Here is an 18,610-nt window from a genome sequence, read left to right on the forward strand (position 1 = left end):
ATTAGCCCCGTCCGTAGTAAGACAGTGACGCGACGTTGTTACACGACGTGTCGTTACACTCTGAGCGACGAACCATCGTGAAAGCTCCAACTCTTTCACTGAAACATTCGATGCAACGTCGTTTTTTCACTTCGTTTTAAAGGCTATTTCAACATTATTTTAGTTCTGTAACGTACGATGTAGAAAATTTAATATGGCGAATTAAACTTCATATCGGTAGTATAATATTAATGCAGATAATTAAAAATTATAATCGAGTTGAATTTGTAACTATACGATATACTAAACTTGATCTCATCGCTACCTACGCGTGGTAATCGAAATCTAGAAATTGAATTATCTGGCGGCACACAAACTACCATTTCCTCTTACTCAAATTAAGTAGTACGTGTTAAGTATTTTAACGGTATCGCTTGATGCTCACCGATACATTATCTAAAGAGAGACGCGTAGGAACGATGCGAAACACGAGACACCGTGTTGCTGTGAATAACATAAACACTTCCGGACATTTGTCGTTGGCGGTAGAAACATCCGAGAGGGTTATACCATCGTAAGGGAACAATGGCCTGGACCAGGGAATAGTCACGGAATAACCAGAGAATAGTCAAAGAATCGAGATACCGATACGTTTAACCGTTACGAGACTTCATCCAGTCAGTTAATTAATAAACGTGCGTTCGCTTCATTCGGCCACCTCTTACTCGAGCACGGACAGCCGGCTGATTTATGAGTTTCTCCCTTGGAAGCGGGAAGAGCCGTTCTTTATCTGATTCACCATTTTACTCGGCCAGAACATTATCCGTTGCGCAATGCTTTATCACCAAAGGCGTGGATAAATCACCGGTATCTACGGCCGGATGTATCTCACGCACGTGAAACGTATACATATAGTATATACGCAAACTCGTACGTGGATCAGTGTATGACGCACGCGGTGTGTTCGACTTTTTGCTCGAGGAATCGCCGATTACAAACGAAAGAGAGATCTGACTGATTGTGAGATTTAACTCGGAGCTACGTATAGCCAGCCGTAATAAATAGTAATAGAAAGTTGTTCGTCTTCGTCGCTCCTGATACGCGAGACTTTAACGGCAACGGAGGAAACAGTGATGCGAGTCAATGCTTCCACGTTCGCGGAAATACGAAGATTTGATTGCCATGTTTAAATGGAGGGTAGTATGATTTAACGTGTCTGCGTCTGGATAATTTCTGTAGAACGTATCAAAGTTATTAGGGATTATAATTTTTATGGGATCAAAGTGAAGAATTAGTGCCAACTGTAATATTTTGTTATTATAAGCAAACAGAATTCTGATCGTAGGGATTTAACATTGATGGTCGTTGCTATATCTATATAATCGTGAGTGATCGATCGGTGGATAAATAACGATCCACAACTCATGAAGGCGAAACATCGAATACCGTTACCATGCTTTAACGTTAATAACAAAATTAATCACAAAGCGCTAAACAAGAATTTCAATCGCTGGGCACAACCGTCACAAAACCATTACGAAACCTTAGACCCATGTTTGCCTTCTTTGAATTCATAAACCTTCTCCATACAAAACACTCGTGAATGCCTCGAATCATTCAGAAATCCATGCTTCTCTCGTCGCGGCTGTAACAAGCACCGATCAAACGAACAAAAACAGTTGTAACGTTCTCCACCCGCCTACGCGCGCGAACTCGTAGATGGCTAACTACCCATAAAACGTAGCCCACGGCCTCTCGCGGTTAGGATTATCCGCGGATCGAACCTCAGCAAATTCCACGAGAACGCGAGCTGGATAAGTGGGGGTGGAGGAAAAAAGGAGAACGCTGAATAAACTGCCAATAAAGCGGCCGATCTATCCCCGATGCAAATGAGACATTAATAATTGCATAGCTTCGAGTGTCAATTCCTGGTTGTACGAGCAGCCCTCGGGCTGGCAGCGTTACATTCGACGCACACCGCAGACCGCGACGATATAATTCATCCATTCGAATAGCGATCTGGCTGATAATTACACGCGCCGGGTTCTCTTGCCACCATACATTTCTACCGTGCCCATCTGCCTTTCTTTTGTCTCTCGTGTCCTCCTCTCTCCACCTCACCAGTCCTCATAGCCAACTCCTGTTCCTCCGCGACGCGTTCCATACCTTCACGATGGATTAAGGTTTACGCTACGACACGGCTTTTACGCTACGAGTCCAAGAGAACGATCATGCGTTCGTTTCCGAGACGCAGCCGCTTTAAAACTGTCAGTTGCTCCGCCAAAATTATAATAGCAGCTCGTCCGATCGATCCCCTCGCGAGGATGACGTTTAAATATTTTATTAATCGCCAAAACGCGCGACGATTCTGAAATTCGCCTCTGCGGTGATGATTTTAAAGCAGAACTGAGAGAACAGGAGGTTGCTAGTTCGGGCAACTTATATATGATCAAGGATTTTGATACATGAGTACGGTACTTTTATTGAATGCAAGGAATTGATACTGATGTAACTATAGTAGAGTTTAGCGACGATGCATGAAGGTATAAGCTTCGTGTGAGCTGCTACATTAATTTAAATCAACACGCGTTCATTTTTGACGAAGTGGACTCCCGAGAAAAATAAAATATCCCGTAAAATTAAATGAATTGTAATTTTTCTTACTTTTTTAACCGTTATTAAATAAGATACGTGTTAATTATGTATCACATCCCCTTAGATATAAAGAAAGATAAACTCGTACGGGTCATAAGCTGTAAGCGCAATTGACATTTTAACAATTCTTTACGATGACGGAACGCCACTAACTTCTTTTCGCATTTAAATTACGAGTGATTATGTCTGAAAAGCTATTCAGATTCCACGGTGTATCGTATAATGATCGTGCAAATGTTTGTCGAAGTGGTGCAAAAAGTTTACGCACCTCGTAGCCGGGAAACGTAACTACACGCGCGTTTTTCACGCGGCAATCGTAAAAGTCCATTCGAACATATGTTTTATTCATAATTTCACGTTTCATTTTCGTATCTGGCCGTTCCCACAATTGGTTAACGACTTTTCAAATTACTGTCGAGTACCAACCAATTTTGCATTGTAATTTTTGTGTTTTAACGCGAAACATCGTCGACAATAAGACATAGTTATCATTAGTTTCAGCAACCACGAAAGTCATCTGTAAAACTGTAAATACATACGCCTCTTAAGCAATATACAAATGGCACGAAGTTTTAAACTTTATGATCGGATAATCTTTACTTGCCAATTTTATTTTTCTTTCGATTACTAAAGATTTCTCTCGTGGTGAACATCTATGTTATTTGTAAAATTTAAGGAGATTTTAAAAACTTTATAATTATATAGCTAGCGCTGCTTAAAATTATCGTTCTTTTAACATTTCTTAAACATTTTAAAACACAAGCATAAAAAGAAACGGCGATAGCTTCTTAATTCGAATAGGTAGTGTAAACGATAACAGTTACATTGAGAAATTATTTTTAAATGGTTATTTGATAGCACCATAAATTTTCTTACATTTTTCCTCCCCCTTGTTTATCTATTTCTTCTACTTTCTCCTCTTTCGAATTGCGTTGCATCTTTATGACCAAACGAAGTTTTACGATCGACAGTTATATTACATTTCAAAAGATCCTCCAGATACGATTGTTTGTACTAGGAATGTCGGATAATTTAAGCATCGCCGATTATTTGAAAAAAGATTGATGTTCATTTGTCGGTCGTATTACAGATTGTTTTCTTCATCTATTATCTTTTATCGCTTCGTTCGAGCACTCGTAGTCACAAGATTTATTGCGATTTCGAAAAAACAGCACGGTTCAAATAGTCCAAATTAAATCATTTAAAAAACGCTTGAGAAATAAAAAATTGCTACGCTTAATTAGCATTAGTAACAGCTGCGAATAATTAGATAACATATTAACTCCTAACAATAAATACCATTAAACTCATACGATCTTATTCGCTAAAGAAAACATAAGATATCAAATTTCTGTAATTCAACCTGTAATTCATAAAATCGTCAACTACGTTTGTACAACAACAAACTAGAGAGTTTTTGGTCCTAAAAATGTTGCCTTTCTCATCTTTCTGCTTCCTTGAGTTTTTCTCTCGCTTTTTGTTACTACTTTTATTAATATACTCGAAACACAAAAAGTAACAAATATTAGTGGAGAACACTTAAATGAAATCACATCAATTTTTTAAGAATGAGAAGATACATTTTATTTATAAAAACAATGTTCTCCTATATCTGATAATTTTTATACTACTTTTTCACTCTATAATAAATTCGATCACGAAGGATTCATTGATTTATCAATAGCACTCGACAGTCGCAGAGTTTGACGATTAACGATGCCAGTAGTCGAGGACGTCTCGAGTAATCAGGGGTGTTGCCGGGTGTCCTAAAGTTCATATCGGGGGAGAATCGAGTAGGGAAGGGCGCGAAGAAGATCGTGGAAATCTCGGGGAAGCAGATCGCTGAAGAAGAGTGAGAATCGTTCTCGGGACAAGACTGTGTAATGAGTAGAGAATTGCTCTCGTCACGTACAAAGGAATCACTATATAATAAATATATGGGGATACTGTCATCACGCGTATTGCTCGAACATAGCGTGAAACACTCGCGGGCGAGTCGAATGGAAGGACAAGCGCACAAGTGGAAGGACATTGGGTTGCATAAAACGAAGTTTTCTTTGGATTACGGGGCAATGGCAAATGTCCTGACACCGATGATAATTACACAGTTTATGTCAGGATAATCGTGCGTTAATGCACATGCCGTGAGAAACGATATATTTTTATCAGCGAGTGTTAACTGCAACGAGAGAAGAACCGTGACATTAACAGGATGCGTGCGTGCTTTTAACTGCTCACGAGGAAATACTTGAACCAACGATATCGCGTTAATGACTTATGACGTGTGATTCTTTGGTTAAATTCAATCTTCCGTTAATTCAGTGGATTTTTTTATGCAAAGTAGCTTTTATTTACGCAACAGTACAAAATTCTTCGAAGAGTTCGAATTTATACTGTATATTTGCATTCTTGCGGAGATTCGTAGTTTTTTTATAATTTAAAAAAGATGCTTTCTATATTTTAAGTAGACATTAAATGAAAGTTACTAGTCACGTGATACTTCAACGCTATCTGTATATAAATCTATGAGAAGGAATATTATAAATTTCATCTATCAGAACCGAATACAAACACCAGCGATATAAAATAGAATACGTCACTTCTCGAAATCGAGAACAATAAACCAGAAAATAAAAATCTCGTATCGTCCTGTTGAAATTCAATCAAAGCTTTCAGTTCGACTGGTTCTACAATGAAACATCAAAAGATACAAAAAAAAAGGAACGTTTGATCGTCCGTGGAGGCAGCACAACGCACAACAGGTTTATCGTGACCAGTAAAACGCTATCTGATCCCCGAAACTATAAACGTTCACAAATTACCTGAGGAATTTCTCTGGAACGAAGGTACACTTCTAAATCAAGTTTCGGTCGGTATATACGGCCGCATCGATGGAGGTTACAACGAGCATAAATTATAGATAAAAGATGATATCATTGTGTTTCACTATGTATCACTGATGCTTCCAAGATCTTCGTAAGGAACTATCATCGAAACGTACATTATTATTTATATGTATTCGGACGAAGTGTACCTACAAATTAATGGAAAAGTAATGATTAGAAGCATTAGTTTCTGGACTTACTATTGCGTTCTTGTTTGATAAATGAAGATCGCAGGAGAAAAATTTGATAACTACAATTTTGTTAGCAGACTATACATTTATAAACTAGAAATTAAATAATCCACAGATAAAGAGTTCTACAATTTCGTTAATCCGTATTAGTTTTTAAAGATCAATTTATATTGTTCCATATTGCGTAAGTGTAATGATCATGATAGATAAAATCATTACAGACTCTTTCGTCCATTATTTAGCGATTAAATTACATCCTGTCAAGGACGAGTAAGTGTCCGGATATTTTTGAGCGATAGGATATTCCAGAGTGTAGATCCTTTCGGCAGATATATTTAAAAAAATTCGTAGCGGTAAAGTGTATTAATTGCCGAGTGAAGCGAAAGATTACCGGATGAACCGGCTACTCAAGCCGAACAAAGGTAGCCGATGTGTATAGGTACGTATTACCGTTATATTTCGGTCCACGAATGATGGATGAATAGGGTGTGTTAAGAAGTGCTATCGAATTCTTCAAGATATTCCGCGAAATATACACGAGAGCCTGTGAAAGGTTTTAGGCTGTTCTTTAAATAGAAGTGCTAGAATAAAAAAGTTTCGTCGTCGTTCTTTTCGGTATTTTTGACGTCTTTCCTTGTGAAATGTTTACTCTGTTCCGTTTAAATATTTCTATTCGTAGATCGTTTCGCACATTTAAATAGAGCTGTAAGAAAAAGAACGATGGAATTGTGGTATGTAACAGATTTAGAATGAGAATTGAACGGCTTATGAGTCGTCTTCGTAACCTTAATTGAGTGCTAGAGCCATATGTATTTAACCTTGAAATTATATTTTTCTCAAAATTTTTCAAAAACATTTTAACGTGTGATTAATTTTTTATCCAAGCAATTTGTAAGATAGTTGGAAGTTTTTGCAACACGTGAATGCGTATACTTTTGAAAGTAGTATCCTGCTCGGCAAGCGACTTACAAAGTTAAGTTACTCAATCGTCGATGGATGACACGCGTAGTTACGGATTATGCTAATTTTCTTGTTTCTCTATCTCTCTCCCTCCTTCTTCCTAGTTGCTTGTCGATTCCTTTTTTCTTCCGTCAAAGATCACGGCACAGATGATTAATGGGGCAATTCCATTTCGAAATTTCAGCGCTCTAAAGCAAGCCTTAGTTTAAAGCGTGTGTTACGAACACTATACGGTACAAAGTTACATTTCGAAGAAACGGTTGAATTAAAAAATAGGATTACATTTTACTGAATTTACACGAAGAAACGCACGAATGCAGTAAAATATTTGGATCGTGTAAACGATCAACTAAAGCCGAATAATTATTACAAAAACATGCATTAGCAAGTTTCTTGCTTGTAAATTTATTTTCCTATGACATATCTTTTCACCTCGTGATCTAACATATATTGTGATGTGTAATAAATGCTACCTTTTGTGTTCAGAAAAAGAAAAAGAAATAAACAATTTCGTTTTTTACATTAAAGTGTTACATCGAATAATTACGATCATTACAATATTTTATTCCAGATGTTATATGTTAATGTAATACTTAATGATTGTATTTTTTTGTTTATGTTTCGTAGAGCAAAGTCCAAAAACGGCGGACGTCTGCTTAGGGAAAAATTGGAAAAAATTGGGCTAAATTTGCCAGCAGGAAGAAGGAAGGCCGCCAATGTCACACTTTTAACATCCTTAGTGGAAGGTGAGTTGAAAATTGTACTTGTCTAACCATAAAACTTACAGTTTAACTAAACAGAAGATATTTTTTAAATACGTTGTTGCTCGCGATAATTCAAATGAAAATTAGTGATTGAAAGAAAAATTAAATTCGTATAATTAAATGCATTTAAATTATTTTCCAATCGATGTACGACAAAGATCTTACAATTTTTTAGGAATTCGATACGAGTTACTTATGCCAGAAGGTTAAGGATGCAGATTTATAAATCACACATTTAATTATTTTACACAGCATTTAATTATTTTAATGTATGCCTAACGATTAATGGATCAAAAGCAAGAAAATATTTACATTTACGTAAACGATATTATAATATTAATTCGCGATACATGTCGTTATGTTAATGTCAATATTACCTACGTATCATTAAATTGATTGGAAAATACTGTTGAACGAGAATTTATAGAAATAAAATTACGGGTATTAAATGAAAATTATCTATTGTGAAAACACATTTATTATAAGATCTGTTATACTAAATTTAAAATTAATTAACCATTCTTGTATTTTCCAATTAAGACCTTTTTCCAAAAAACAATTTACAAATAAAAGAAGCTACCATTTCTAATTGCAATTATCATAGATTAGAAGCTACGATTCACCTTTATGATTTATACAGCTTCGGAATTATTCCGATAAAATTGTTCGCGTAAACTGAATGACGTTAAGTACTTTTTAATGGTAGTCAAAGCACGCTCGCGAACATCCAATACAAGATGAGTCAGTTAATCAGGATCATCCCTAGGGATGTCCACTGTTAACCACACTCTTAATAACACACTTTCGATCAACGAGGTTGTAGATACATATAAAAGTTGACCTATCCCGACGAAGCTCTAATGACGCGACTGGCGGATTGTTCGAGTGTTGGTGCCGACATTGATTATAATTTATGGTCAATGAGCGTCTATAAAACACCGTCTTGACTTTTCTTTCCTCGACACTGACACATCGCGAAGAATGACCGAGGCATGTGCGTGTGTAATCAGCGTGTGTTTTAGCGGTCAGTTTGTCGAGATTCATGGAATATCGTCGACACGATGCTTGTCAACCTATAAAATATCATAATAATGATATCATCTAGCATTTAACTGAATGGAAAAAAGTTCAAGGAATTCAATTCGTCATTTGAATGGCAGTAATATGATAATTTGATACTTAACCTTTTGGAAAAACTGTGCTTATAATAAGTAATGAAACATTTCTAATGAACGAACTACTTGAAAGTTATTCTACAATCTATAATGTAAATCACATTTCAGTAAATTTAATACTCAATTTTTTAGCAACAAATTATTCCCCGTGTTCTATAGAATTAGTGTTCATTATTTATATGTAAGTTAGTTAGTCCAAAAGTCGAATCAAATAGCTGTGTGCTCGAACAATAAACTTCTGCTTCTTTTTAACACGCTGTCGCGACGTAATTTTATTGTACAAGGCAAGAGAATAAGGGACGTAGCTTCTTAATAACGCATAAACCATAGAATCAATTCTATGAAGTTACTGGACCGTATTCCCGGGCTATCCCGTTCAGCGATCTAATTAACTGTCTAGCAACATACAGGTTTTCAAACTCGTTTTGTCGGACATTTAGAATCTTCATTTCTCGATGGCATTTCGAAGACGGAAGTTAATCTCGAAGATACTCTGTTGGAATAACCGCCGTGTGTTCTATACTTCAACTAGTATCTTTTCTTTCTTCCTTTCACTCTTCCTTTTTTCTTATCGTTTTTGCTTCTTCCTTTAATAGTCGCGTATAATATATGAAGAAGAATATAACGAATACGGATACTTGATCATATTCGCTATTATCGATGCTTATTTGAATAACTGGAATAAATATATGGGACACGCTATCGTTGAATAAAATCTAGTTATGTGTTGCACAACGCCTAACCGTGTAGATTTGTAACAGTAAGGAATACAGCACGTTAATTGGAATTCGCTATCGGCTTCTTTCACAGTCTATGAATCGTTCAAACAGAACGTTGGATGTATTCGTGTCCGTTTATCGACTTCGATATTTCGCACTGACTCTCTCTTTATGATATAACGTAGATTAAATTCGGATTTATCAATTTAAAGTAAGTTTAGCTTTGTTCGCGTTTGTTCAGATATATAAATCCGTGGAGAAACCTGTCCATAATCTTTCTGATTTATAAATATTGCTTTGTAGATTTATGAATATCATTGCAAATCATAGAGAAAAGAAAACTTTTAAGTACAATGGACATAACATATAACTATAAATCCATCAATCTGAAGTATATAATTTATGGTACAATTTTTAAACGCTTATAGTGAAAAGCCAAATTCGCTGAATGATATAATATTTCGAAATATCCACGTGCGTCTAGCAGGTACATGGATGTGATAGCCGTGGAAGGAGCCGATAGAGTGCAGCGAAAGTGTGGGAACCTCCTCTCGAATGGAGGACGTAAACGCACCAGGTGTATAGGTATACTCTGGTCGCATACGATTAACGTATACCTGTGCGTGATTCATGCGTAAATTTGTGCCGTAGAGTGACGCAATCTCGGTTATACATACGACGAAAGTTCGTTTCGCTGTCAGCTTCACCTGGCGCATCGCAACTTTTTGCGTGAAATTCTAATGCTTTTTTAAAAATTACATTTACTTTATCAAGATTGTATAAAGATAATGAAATATTTTTATTTTACTTTATTTAGAATAAAAATTATGATTTTTATTTATATTTTTATCACTGCCAATTGATTTAAAAATGATATTGCTTTAGGTGAATGTTATTTAAGTTAGAAAATGACACGCCATATAAAAGAAATTTCGCTTATTTGCGTGTCAAATAAGTAGAATACGCTATATGACATTATAAATATGAAAGCAGAACAGTTCGTATATATACAATACATCGTTGCTTCTTATGTACCTATACATATTTTCCGCGTATCGATCGCAATCGAGAGTTTCGAAACAGCGCAACGCAGCGGCGAAACCGCAAGCATACTCGTAGCTATCTGCTATTTGGAGGTACGCGGAAGAGAATCCCCCGAAATTCTTCACCGAGACACATTACAACAGCAGTATAATTTACGATCGTTATCAAAGATTGATCATACCGAGTAGACCTATGGATTTTACGAACGTCTGTGAGGTTGTACTATCGACACCTTTTACGGTTCTTTCACTTCATCTTTCTAAAGATTTAAAGCAAACTGTATTATAAGAAAAATATCGAAAATATTAATTAAAATATGTATCGACCGGACGTGGACTTGAAATACAAGAAGTGAATGTATTAACCACATCGTTTGAAATACATGTAGGTAGATGATAGATATTACATATACATACCTATGATAGAAATAACGTTAAAACAAGCAAACTGAACTAACTCGTTTCCTATCACCTAATAGTAATAACCTTCGTTCAAGAAACACTTTTAATTGACAACTGCACCAATTATCAAGTTAAACCCGTACCTATTTCCAATACAGTTCATCTTCATAAATATATTTGAATTGTAATACATACCAGGCGTTCAATTCGATTTTATAAAAATGGGATGAAAATTTCCTTAGGCAGATTACACGCCAACTAGCGTTATTCGATTACTCTTCGCTAATTTACTACGGCGATTACCGAACTGGAAGCGAACAACGCGAACAACGAAACGGATAAGTCTTTTAATCGAATCTCGCAACCGCTTCGTAATGATCGCATCGATTTTTCGATCGAACATCGGGCGACAAGCACAGTAAAGTCATCAAGTAAAAAGGCTGATCGTTAATTCGCGAGTCACGTTGCTGATTCGTTCTCTCGTACTGCCACGTATATCAATCTGCAGCTCGCATCTGCAATCTTCGACCAATCTGTGGTCCTCATCTGCATTGCGCGGCCCGTTCGTCGCATTGAGTTGTCTCGCTGTACGTCTTTATCATAGATTATCGTTTCGATCGATTGCCTTCTTTCGAGAGATATTCGAGAGCCAATTTCTCGATCGATAAGATTGTTGAGGGTCTGTGCAGTGATTTTTTCTAGCAATGGATATCATTTTCCTGAACCAGATAAGACGAGTATAGCTAATTTTTATTTTTGCACCATTAACACTATCTCTGTTGATCGAATATTCATCGCAAATGATGTTGACGATATGCTAAGAATTAGTCTTCCTAAATCTTGATTATACGCTTGCTGCAAAAAAAATTATGTATAGAATTTGTGTTATATAAAATTAATTAACAACAGCATATTATCTTTATCCTGTTATTCTAAGAAGGCACACTTTGTTTCAGTGTGATAATACACGCGATTCGTAACAACGATTGATGTAAAAAGAAATGCTATCAACGAAAGGACAAATCATAGAAAAGGTTTCCGTAAGAACTCTATTGCCGTGTTCCATAAAAAGAAACGATCTTAACGTCTCGCAACAAATATCTCCGCGAACTAAGCCCATGTGCACACGAGCATACGTAAACCGTGCATCTCTCGGCTATGAACGTGACAGAAATATCAATTCATTTAAAAGGAAATTAAAAAAGGTTATGAAACACGCAATGTGACGGGCTCATATGCAAATCACTGGCTGTGTAACTGAGTCTCGTGTACGGTACTAAAAGCTAGTTAAAACGACCTGTTGCATTTTGTACGTGCATCGTGCAGACACTTGCGCGACTTGCGTTCACGATTAGATTGTCGATAGTCGGTGATGGTGACACGCGTTTAATTCAGGCCTCGCTCAAGACCGATCCTTCCCAGTTTATACGCATCTACAATGTTGTAAACCAACTTTTACACGGTGACTATCGACAATGCAGGAATATTTCATAGCTTTTATTAGCTATCCTCGCGGACATATAAATATTATCAAGGGAAACTGTGAAATACGCTCGTAGAAGCACTAATACGAATAAGCTATTCGATGCATCGCCTATAGTACACGTTCGTTTGATAGAAAAAAGGCTGTAAATGATAGAGATAGAGTTCACGGTGAGAAATTCTTTGGACATTTTTGACTTTTTATACACATGATATATACCGATTTAAAAAATTTTATTAAAATCATGATGTAATTATCGATGCTGGGATATGATATAATGAAAGGAGAACAGACCGATAAATGGATCGAATATGCTTGTAATGTTAGGTATATTGCCCGGAAAAGTAGAAGAAAGATTCTAGAACCGATCGTTTTAAAGATGACGAGCATGTTCACAATTCTAGATATGCTTCTTGAAAAGGTAGAAGAAAGTTTCTTTAAATCTTGCTACAATCGTTAGGCGTATAATTTTAAACATTATGTTTCATCGTGATTGAGATCATAAGATAAAATACATTATGAAGCATTATGTAAATTACTATCAGTTGTGAAACGGTTTTGTAATATTTTCGATTCGTTTGTTTCACGCAATTCGTGCTGTATCATTTCCAGCAGATATCGAAGTGGAAATAGTATATTGCAACATTCTTACAACTACGTTGTGTACAGTGTAACCACTGAACAATAATCGTATCTCGCGTATGCAGTTTATAGCTGCACCGTGTAGGGAACTAGTCTTGCGTATATCGTATAAAATTGTTCCATTAAACCAACTCCATTTATTCATAATTAAAAAGAGTAAAAAATATGGATTACTTTTGACCTCGAAACAATCGATAAAAATCAATTCCGGTACTCGACAGAGCTACAAATCAGTTCCAATACTGGCTTAAAAATCCGTTGCAGTACCTCGACAGAACTATTGTCCCACTGGAAGGTTTCGTTCGAACGCAGTGAGAGGACGGTAGAAACGAGGATACACGAAGGTGCAATTATCAGGAGCGTTTTGCATATTTTTCACCCGCGTAAAAAGGAAGAAACGGTGGAACGAGTTTGCGAAATTGGATAATTCGTTAGCTGCAGGTGGCTCTCGAGCCTGTGTTCTCGATCGCGTAGTAGGCAAAATGCGGCAGGCCTGCGGGTGGTTTTCCTCGGTTGTCGATAATAGCGCCCAACGGGTCCGCTTCCATCTTTCACGAGATCCTGCTTGTAGGTACCTAATTACCTGCCATCATCGGAAGCAAGAGAGAAAGGGTGAGGGTCATAGAGAGACCGGAGAGTAAAAAAAATATAGTGAGAGGGAAATAGCGAGAGTAAGAGAGAAATAGTGACGGATGAAGGGGATTGTTCTGAAAGGGGAGAAACGAACCACGTGCTTAAGAGAAAGTACGTGTGCCGTTTCATTATCGTAAATTAGTTCGTTCCTCCTGTACGGAACAATCCTGTATGTGGCACGCGCGAAATGGCTATGTTCAGTTTGTTTTAAATCGAGGAATCTCAGATTTCTACCGTTGGCTTTCTAAAACGTCTCTGTATTCCTCTTGACTTTTGGCTAAGATGATAGGAGAATTAGACTTATCGGCGATTGAGCAGAACTTATCTCGCTTTGTACAGTGTAATTCTAGGAAAGATGAACCTGATATTTGAAGATGTCTCAATATACTGAATATAGTACTTGTCAACTTGTGTACTGCCATTATATTACTAGTACTATACTAGCTTATTTAGAACATGTAATTATCATGATACAGTATCAGGGATTATTTCATAACAATAGCAGCAAATATCTTCTCAAATTCAATATGAAGCTAGAAAGCAACGCGGATGCATTGCGTATTTGACAGATAATTAGAGAAATGTTTACTTGGTCCATGTTTCCTGGCCATTTACTTTATTATATACCTATATTATACCTTTATTATATACCTATTATATACCTTTATTATATACCTATAGTGGCATTATTCGTGGAATCTAGAATGTTTGAAATAATTCGTAGAATGTAACACGCACTTAAAATAGACGTTAGAATTGGGTAGTAAATTAGTTTTAATGAACGCAATTTGTAGATTCCGATAAGGAAGATTTTATCTTTAGCCCGTTAAGTCGTAAATGAATCGCAAAAAATTCATATATATCCATATGATGGGTTGCGTAATCGAAATTCCCATAACGAGGCGTTTTATATCTTATATTCTTTTTTACAGGAGAAGCCATTCACCTTGCCAGAGACTTCGGCTATGTCTGCGAAACCGAATTCCCTGCGAAACAAGTTGCCGAATACCTCAGTCGGCAGCATTGTGAACCACAAGATTCCTACAGGAGAAAAGAACTTCTTCATGCCACCAAGTAAGAATTTATCTCCACACGGCGTGCGAACAATGACGAGAGATATCGAGATAATCGAGATTGCTCGAAATTCATTTGATCGAAGAGAAGAATAAAATCTCATGCGTAAGGACGTTTAGATTCGTTTAAAATTTGAAATTTATTTTTTCAGACAAATCACCAAAGAGCTGATGGATCTTCTCAATCAAGACAGATCGCCACTTTGCAATACACGGCCGCAACATATCCTCGACCCAAGCATACAGAGACACCTAACACATTTCTCTCTCATATCACACGGATTCGGAAGTCCTGCAATTGTAGCCGCTCTTACGGCAATACAGGTACGTCTTGAAATATTTAAATTGTATAACTATCTTTTCAATATCTCTACGGTTAATGATTTCAAGTATCAGTTCGTTCATTTAGATAATCGAAATTATCGATTACAGAAGTTCCTAAGCGAGTCCCTGAATCACCTTGAGAAGATGTACCCAGGCAACGGGAGCGGCGTGACAAGTAGTCAGCAATCGAACCTCGACACGAATAAGAGCAAGGACGGCACGTTGATGAACGACATGAAGAAGTGACGCCCAGAGGACCCGCCTACCTCGAATGTGGTCACTTCAATCAGGCACTCCTGGCCGTACAACTGAGTTTTCGCGAGTTTTGCTAATCGCGAACAGCTTCTGGTGGACCACTGAAACGACACGTATGTCCGCGCAGCCACGAGCTCCATTGTATAATGAAGAAAAAAAAAGAAAAGAGAGAAAAATAAACATGAAGAGAAACGAAGAGAATGGACGAGAAAGGAGGCCTACTCGAAGAAATATTGGCGCGATACGTGCGGATATCCGTGTTCGCCGAGGTTGGCTGGTCGAAAGTGTACTAGATAAATGAATGACGAGACGTCACAAGAAATGTGCAATCGTGGACCTCAGACAGGGTTCATCGAAGATCTGGTCGAGTCAAAATGACCGGCAATGAGATATAAACAAGACACTATACTTCATTTATCCTCGGTTTAACGGAAAGAACACAGTCGGCGTACTTGTATATCGTTTCGAAGAAACATCAAGGATCTTTGATTCGCGGATCGATCCGCGATTACGTTCGTTACAACAAGGATCTGCTCGAGTAAAATATAGGAATTGTAATGAAATGTAATTACCGTTTATTCTTTCACTGCCTGCTCAGTCTTGAAACGCATCTGTGTCAAACGAGAAAGAACGTATCGATCGATTCGACGGGATCCGCGATCATCATGATATAGAGTTGAAACTTTTATTACGTCTTCCCCGTTTATTTTCATAGGTTCTCTCTCGTGTGCGATCGCACATCAAACGGTTCGAAGATATTTATACGCATTACGATTACTTGTGATAGCTTTAGTGATAGTTGAAACGTTTGTGCAATCGTTACGACTTATTCTCGCTCAGATCTTTACAAATTTCGCATTTTATCGATAGAATACAGTCTAATGGAATGATTAAAAATTCCAAATAAAACAAAATATAATGTGAAATGTACAGATTCAGATGATGGCTAGAAATTCATTTTCAATTCCAGATAAAAAAATTTATTTAAAGAAGGCAAATCTATTTAAAAAAAAATACACAAAAATATATCCGGACTAATTGAATTTGGATGTCTACGCCTGCGTCCACTGTTACGACTCGATCGATACGACGAATCGATCGATAATCAAAAGCACACACAGAGGTACGACAAAAAAGAAAGAAGCGCAGTTCACAGCAAACTTTTATTTCTCTCCGTATAATTTTTGGGTCGACTATTTATATTGCTCAAGCATAACTATTCTTTGCTCATTACCGAGCGCCCGACATACGCGCAGTATCGATCATGACGCTGTTACGTAAGCATTAATATTGTCAGCGTAGTGATATATCGCTCTCTATACCGCGTACAACTTACAATTTTATGTCTGCGACTGTAAATCCACTTGCAAAAGTTTTATGGACCACCTTTATATCGACTGACTGAGTCTACCGCATAGACAACTCAACTTCATTTATATCTAAACATGCTATATGCAAAAGCATATTCATGGTCCTTACAAGTTTCCTTATAAACGTACATTCACCTTATGATTCGGGCGTCCTTTATGGGATTTCTTATCGCTTAATTTCTTCGTTTATCGTAAAAGAAACCAATTTATCGTACAATTACTGTACTACATTCCACAAATGTAGTACAAAAAATATATTTAACTCGGAAATTAAAATTATGGACTCAGCCACGAAATTTTTTGACGTTATCGTCTACTTTTCATCTCTTGTCCTGGTCCTCTCGTTAGAATCTCTACGACGATTTTCCACGAGAGTATGGAAACGTATGATGTGGATCATTTCATGCGAGACTAGACAAAGATGTTAAAGGAGCGAATAAGGAAAAAGATGAAAATTCACGCGGTGAGAACATGCAACAGCCGTCTGAGGCTAAAAAAGTATTAATTTAAAGTCGTTATCTACTGCTTTAGTAACCGATCACGTTTTGTTTAAATCAAAATATGGACACGAAAATGGTTGAATCATCGTTCGCTGCAGTTGCCTATTTATCGCGGTAATCGCCGATTGTTATTCGCATACAAGACGATAACACTGTTTTCGAACGATTTCTTGGTAGTCAATTAGGGATTTATGATACGAGATAGTTTTCTATTGAACGCGTATTAAGAGCTACTTTTATTCCATACTCGAATTTTTAATCAAGATCCATTCCAATTCATCCACGTAATAAAAGATTTTCTTCTTGAATAGCTAGTTGGAGGTATACCGTGCGAACTTCGCTCTCCAAGTATTTCTATTAATATTTCGATCAGCTATACATAATTTCACACGAAAACCCTTTTATGATCTCTTAACACGATGATCCCTATTTAACGTTGCAATTTTCGGACGATGTTTCGATGCTTCGTTATTGCGCTCGATCGATCCACTTCGCGTACTTGCTACGTAATAACACGTAACTTTCATAGATTTGTAGCATAAATCTCCATCAATCTCTGTAATTGATACGACGGATAGATCGAATAAACGAGTAACGTATATAGTATATATACTTTCAAAAGAATTGTTAAACGACGTCGAACAATTTACATTCATTCGACGATTGGGATATACGTTTCAATCGGTTGTTTGTTTCTAACTTGTACGTATTTAGAAAAATTGATGCTGCGAAACCGAATTTAGCGATTTCCAGTAACGAGTGTATCAATCATCGGTAATTCGACTACGTATTTTGCTCCTTGTTACAACTGCTCTACGAATTTCGTTTAGGAAACACGGAACAAGGCTTGGGCGTGTGCGATCGTCGGTGCCGAAAAATTTAAAAAAAAGAACAAAAAGTCTAAGGATCATTTCCGAGGATCATTTTCATCGTGCCAATGCGAAAGTTGCCATTTGAGATGTGCCAATTAACGATATCGAGTTTAGAAACGTAAGAACCAGCGACTAGAAGCGAGCAGCCGAAGATACCGAACGAATGCCGGAAGATCACCGTTTAAGTTTCTACGAAACGCATTTCGAACTCTCGTTTCGTAGAAGTTACAAATGAAAGGATCGTAGTAAAGGAACGATCTCGATTGTTGATATAATGATATCGAAAGTATTGGAAAAGTTTCGTGCATGAAGTGAAAGAAATCGGGCAAGCAAACGCGGAGTAGAAGCACGAGAGATTGCGTTGAAGTACAATACCAGGTGAACCTGAGACATATCTAACTTTGTAATTAAATCTTAAGCGTATGTAAATGTAAGATTAAGAAACCTGATCAAATGTCTCGCGTTCCGGGATAATATGTACAGAGTATTTGAATCTTTCTTGTGATATAATCATAATATTACTAAGACATAAACGGATAACGCAAAGCAAAAACGAAAGGCGAAAAAAAGAACACGTAAAATTACTATTATCATTCCATGTTTTTTCATAGAGGTGAAGTACTAGCGTGATCGTGGAGGGCATCAAATATCTCTCCGTTTTTTCGTTTACTGAAGAGACACAACC

General features: G+C 37.0%; 1 protein-coding gene across 1 annotated transcript in view; it reads left to right on the plus strand.

Annotated features, from left to right (window-relative positions):
• Positions 1-18,494, plus strand: part of LOC100743090 (transcription factor AP-2-epsilon) — an 84,831-nt gene extending 66,337 nt beyond the window's left edge. Inside the window, exons 7-10 of the mRNA XM_024370760.2 lie at positions 7,298-7,416; positions 14,464-14,605; positions 14,757-14,928; positions 15,037-18,494. Of these exons, the coding sequence (XP_024226528.1) occupies positions 7,298-7,416; positions 14,464-14,605; positions 14,757-14,928; positions 15,037-15,174 (571 nt within the window). The 3' untranslated portion in view covers positions 15,175-18,494. The remainder of the gene's footprint in view (positions 1-7,297; positions 7,417-14,463; positions 14,606-14,756; positions 14,929-15,036) is intronic.
• Positions 18,495-18,610: the final 116 nt, after the last annotated feature.

This window comes from Bombus impatiens, unplaced genomic scaffold (assembly GCF_000188095.3).
Source record: "Bombus impatiens unplaced genomic scaffold, BIMP_2.2 scf_0044, whole genome shotgun sequence".
NCBI lineage: Eukaryota > Metazoa > Arthropoda > Insecta > Hymenoptera > Apidae > Bombus > Bombus impatiens.